The following is a 4,638-nucleotide window of genomic DNA, read 5'->3' as shown; positions in this document are numbered from 1 at the left end:
CTATTCCTCTGGGGATGTATGCCCTAACACTACCCTTTTAATAAGAAATAAGATCTCTGCTGGTACAGGAGAAATAACCCAGTAAGCTAGGTAACAATTTACCATTGGGATGATCAACACATGCCAACCTGCTGCCTTTTTGATACTTCCTTCCACCCTATATGGAGCATTTGTCATACAAAGGAACACTCAAATCACTTCAGAAATGGGTACAAAGCCATTTCCTGTCTCCCAAATATTTTCTACTGTCCTCAGGGTTCCTCCTTTCTTATAGACCGAATTTTGTTTTTGACGTCTCTACCTTAACTGAACCACCCCAATGGCAATTTTTGAAATTGCTGTCAATGTTCAGAGACTGAGTTTCAATGCCACTCTGAGCCCTGAGAAGATCCAGAACATAAAGCAGAGACTTTTGCTGGATGGCTTTCCATTTCTAACTACTTCTTTTTGCTGCACTAAATCTCATTCGAACCCAGCTGCTGACTAAATAGACTGAAGCTGTCCTCACTGTCTAGGTTGTGCAGCACTCTGAAATGCACTCACATTGAGTGCCATTGTTTTGGGAGATGGAAAATCCTTTGTTCTGCTTATGGACAGTATCCAGCTGCAACGCATTAGTATGAGAGGCAATGACATGAATTGCAACAAGGAAAAATTCAACTAGATATTGTTTCTTGAAGATTTTTCAGAACTTAACTTGACAAGGCACTGAGCAATTTGATCTAAGTTGGCTCTGCTTTTAGCCCAAGATTGTACCACAGACCTCCAGAAGTCCTTTCCAACCTTAATTATTCTAATTTTACCAGCATAGTCATAGATGAGGACTGTGCTAGTGTATATATTTCCAACAGTTACCAGAGAGACAATTCAGAAGTCCCCTAAAACAAGTTCAGAGATCTTGAGGTCAGGAAGATTTATTATCCATATACATGCAGACTTGTGACAAGCCAATCAAACCAGCAAAACAACCCTAGGCTTTTTCAGAGAAGAGATGAGCCTGAAACTGCCCTGACCTTCTCTTACTGTCTTGTTACACTGCAAAGCACACACCTCAAACCTCCAAAATGATTATTTCATTTTCTAATAAGATTCAGATCGAATGCGATTTTAATCAACATCAACAACAAAAAAATCCCCGCACTGTAATAACATCAGACCTCCCTTTCTATCATAGAGGGATGTTTATAAGCTGTCTCTTTAGAATACCCATTTCTAGAGACACAAAACAATTATGTCTTAAACTGATCTGCAGGTGAAAAAAACACATTAAATGCACTGGCACATCACAGAATTATTTTTTCCCAGCTTTCAGTACCATCAAGACTGTTAACCTCAAAGATCAGATGGAAAGTGCCAGATGGTTCTTCATTTCCATTTCCTCCATACAGATCCAGCTTAACGGCTTTTAACTTCCTGCATCACACATGTGCAAAAATGCAATGAAAGACCAAAATCTATTATTGCATACTCAAGAACACTTCCATTTTTCAGTGGGGCCAAACTTCAAGCCCCTACGAAACACGCAACTTAACAGATTTTATTGCTGCTCTTCCCCACTGCCCCCAAACCAGAAAGAGAGCCATTTCTTGGTATGGAACCTAGTAAAAAACTAATTGGAACAGATGGGGGGGTTGGAGAATTGGTTGTCTAGATACATCTGCATCAGGGCACCCACACGTCTCCCAGGTGCTTTTACAGTAGAGGGGAGTCTAGCCAACAGCAGTGATTTAAATACCCCCAAGACCCTGGCTAAGAACTGATTCAGTTTCTTCTGCTTCCCCTAACGTTTCACAGAATTCCTTTTATTTGAAGCTGGGGCTTCAATTCATTAAAACACAAAACAACACACAAAAAACCCCACAACCAAAAAACACAGCAAACACATACTAATCCTGCAGCTTTTTAATATCCCTGTAACTGTACATGTGGCAAGAAAGACGTCAGAGCTGCGCTTCTTTTCAGACTTAATACAAATTGGGTGCAATAACCTGAGAAAGAACTCATAGAGGAAATGTTTTAAGCTGGATCCAGGGGGAAGAGGGACTTCTTTCTCAGCTTAAGCCATTTGGAAGCTTTCTGTGCTTGCCAGCCTAGTTTCAGCCACACTCCCTGTCACTCAAGCCAGTAACTAACGCAACTTACTTGTCATGTTTTTAGGATGTGGATTTCCTTTCCCCAAATCACACTCTTTTGTCTCATAGGTTACTAATGCCATATTCCTATGTTAGGCAATAACACTTAGTTCTTACATAGGCGTTTACGAGACCCCTGTCCCTCTGATTTGTTACTTCGCAGTGACAAAAGAACCAGGTGAGTGTGTAGTGGATACAGTTTGCTTCCTGTCTCACTTTACACTTGTCTCACAATTATTTTTCTCTGGATGGAAAGGAAAGGTTTAGCAGTCAACCCAAGGAACACTGAGCTAAGCAAACTGACATATGCAGGTAGCACCAAGAGAGCAGGCTGCAGAGACCTTCAGATTCGCAGCAACAGAATGATGCTGCATTGCCTAAGTGTAAAATGCTCCTTTTATTCGCCATCAGAAAAGAAAACTGTTTCCTCCCCTCCTCCTGGGAGGATGAAAACAGATCAGAACCTCAAACCAATCCTTGCACTGGCAGGAACTCAAAAGGTAGACTTGGGAGGAGTTGGAGGAAGATATAAAGGCTGGTAGCTGGAGACAGAGAGCAACACTGAACTGGAGAGACTCAAGGGGAGGAGGAATCAGAGACACCAAAACATGAAGATGAACCTGAAACTTCTTTTTTGCCCTGGATTCCTTCTGCTGCTTATTGTCAGTGAAAACCAGGCAAGGGCCAGGCCCATTTCCAGCTTACAGGTAAGTGGCGGGCTGCGCAGTAGAACCAAAAGAAGCTGGTGCTTCTTTAGGACTTAGACACTTCAGATTAGCTCCGTTTCTTCCAACCCCAGCTAAAGCAGTAGGAGACACTCAAAGAGATCATGACAGCAGGAATCCTGAGGTATGCAGACACAGGGTTATTAAATGGAGGGAAACTAAAGTAATCAATTACTGGATTTAAATTTCTGATCACATGAGGCAATTGAAAGGAAAATGTTTTTTTCCTGTGGGGTCAATTTGGGGATTGCAGATTTAGGGTCATCCTGTGACCGAGTGAAGCAATAAACTTTTGGAGCAAAAGGAATTTTTCTGGAAGGACTCCAGTCTAGAGTCCTAGAGCAGTCACCTGCATGCTCCTCCCTGAAGCCCTGGGTTTAAGCTGAAAAATGAATTAATGGGTTGTACCTGCATGATCTCCTCCTCAGCTCAGTAATGCAGTCCCTGCTTGTGAGTCCCAGAGGTGGAACATGAGAAAGTGCATATATGTGCGTGTGTGTGTGTGTATTTGTGTGCACAGGAATTCCAAGTCATTAGGAAAACACATTTCAGCTACCTGACTAGGCATCTGGTATTCTCAAACATGAAATAAGGTCCCAATCTGTAAAGAAATATGTAATCCTTCTAGCACGAATTTCAGCATGTCTCCTGTCATTGCATTGCTTCTCTTCTGATTCCAAGGTATCAATCATTTTTGCTTGTTCCTTATTCACTCTTTTCCAAGACTCTTTCATTGACTTTCAGAAGTTATCCCATACCCCAGATCCCCAGCTCCAGGAAAGACTTAACTGGCAGTTTGTCAGCTCAGAACCGTATGATACAATAACAGCATAGAGCCTTAGAGCATTTTGAGAGAGCATACAGTGTTAGCTCAGAGAAGCTTGGTGAGCCAGAAGAAACTAAAGATAACCATCATCAGCTTCAGAAATACTTCCATAATTTCGTCTTTTGATAAACATTCAAAATAAGTTTCTCCAAACTTAGTACTGAGCATGGATTATGCGAAAATAATGACAGAATTCCCAGAACCCCTCCTTTTTTTCTTCTCCTCCCTCTCCACCATCTACCTTTCCCTTTTTTCAGAGTCTGTCCAAACTGTTAGATGATGACCTGGAGCATCCCCTGGTCTCACAAGAGAGGGACCGTGAGCAAGACGACATGATCCCAACAGATGCCTTTGATCAGCAAGATGCTGAATTCCAGTGGACCCGAAACACCAGGGACCAGCCTGAGAGCATGTCCATGGGTGACAGTGCTGTCCAGAGGTTCTTCAGTGAGCTCCTAAGTTTACCCCGTAGATACCGAGGCAGAAGCAAAAAGGGTCTCTCCAGGGGCTGTTTTGGTGTCAAGCTGGACAGAATTGGGTCACTAAGTGGACTGGGATGCTAACTACTTACTATGGTAAGAGAAAGCTAGAGGCGGGCAGTCTGTGTGTTCATGTATAACTTGCGTAAATATGCAGAAGAGCAGATTTAATTCAACTTGAAGGAAATGGTGCCTTAAAGTAACTTTTACCCTCCTATTGCAAACACGGTTTACTAATTTTACCCTCCTCAGAATTCACCATCAGCAGATGTATACTTAAAACCTGCAAATGCCACATCTCTGCTTTACCTGCTTTCGCTCCTTTCTCCAAGTCAGCTGCATACATTTCATCTTGTCACAGAAGCCAGATCAGAGAGGTTTTCACCATCTCCCCAGGGATGCTTGTGTCAATCCAAAGAAACTCCAAGCAGAACAGTGGAGCTGAACCTGGCCCTAGAACAGTAAGAAATCAGTTA

The 4,638-nt window shown here is 42.5% G+C and overlaps 1 protein-coding gene across 1 annotated transcript; it reads left to right on the top strand.

Annotated features, from left to right (window-relative positions):
* The first annotated feature begins 2,740 nt into the window (after positions 1 to 2,740).
* On the top strand, positions 2,741 to 4,246 carry NPPC (natriuretic peptide C). The gene is made up of 2 exons (XM_009646458.2): positions 2,741 to 2,839; positions 3,941 to 4,246. Exons 1-2 carry the CDS (start codon positions 2,741 to 2,743, stop codon positions 4,244 to 4,246), a joined length of 405 nt encoding a protein of 134 aa, XP_009644753.2.
* The last annotated feature ends 392 nt before the right edge of the window (positions 4,247 to 4,638 follow it).

The sequence above is a fragment of the Egretta garzetta genome, unplaced genomic scaffold, assembly GCF_000687185.1.
Source record: "Egretta garzetta isolate BGI_Z169 unplaced genomic scaffold, ASM68718v1 scaffold69, whole genome shotgun sequence".
Lineage (NCBI taxonomy): Eukaryota > Metazoa > Chordata > Aves > Pelecaniformes > Ardeidae > Egretta > Egretta garzetta.
Note: the sequence above shows the minus strand (reverse complement) of the source record. Positions and strands in the feature narration are given on the sequence as shown.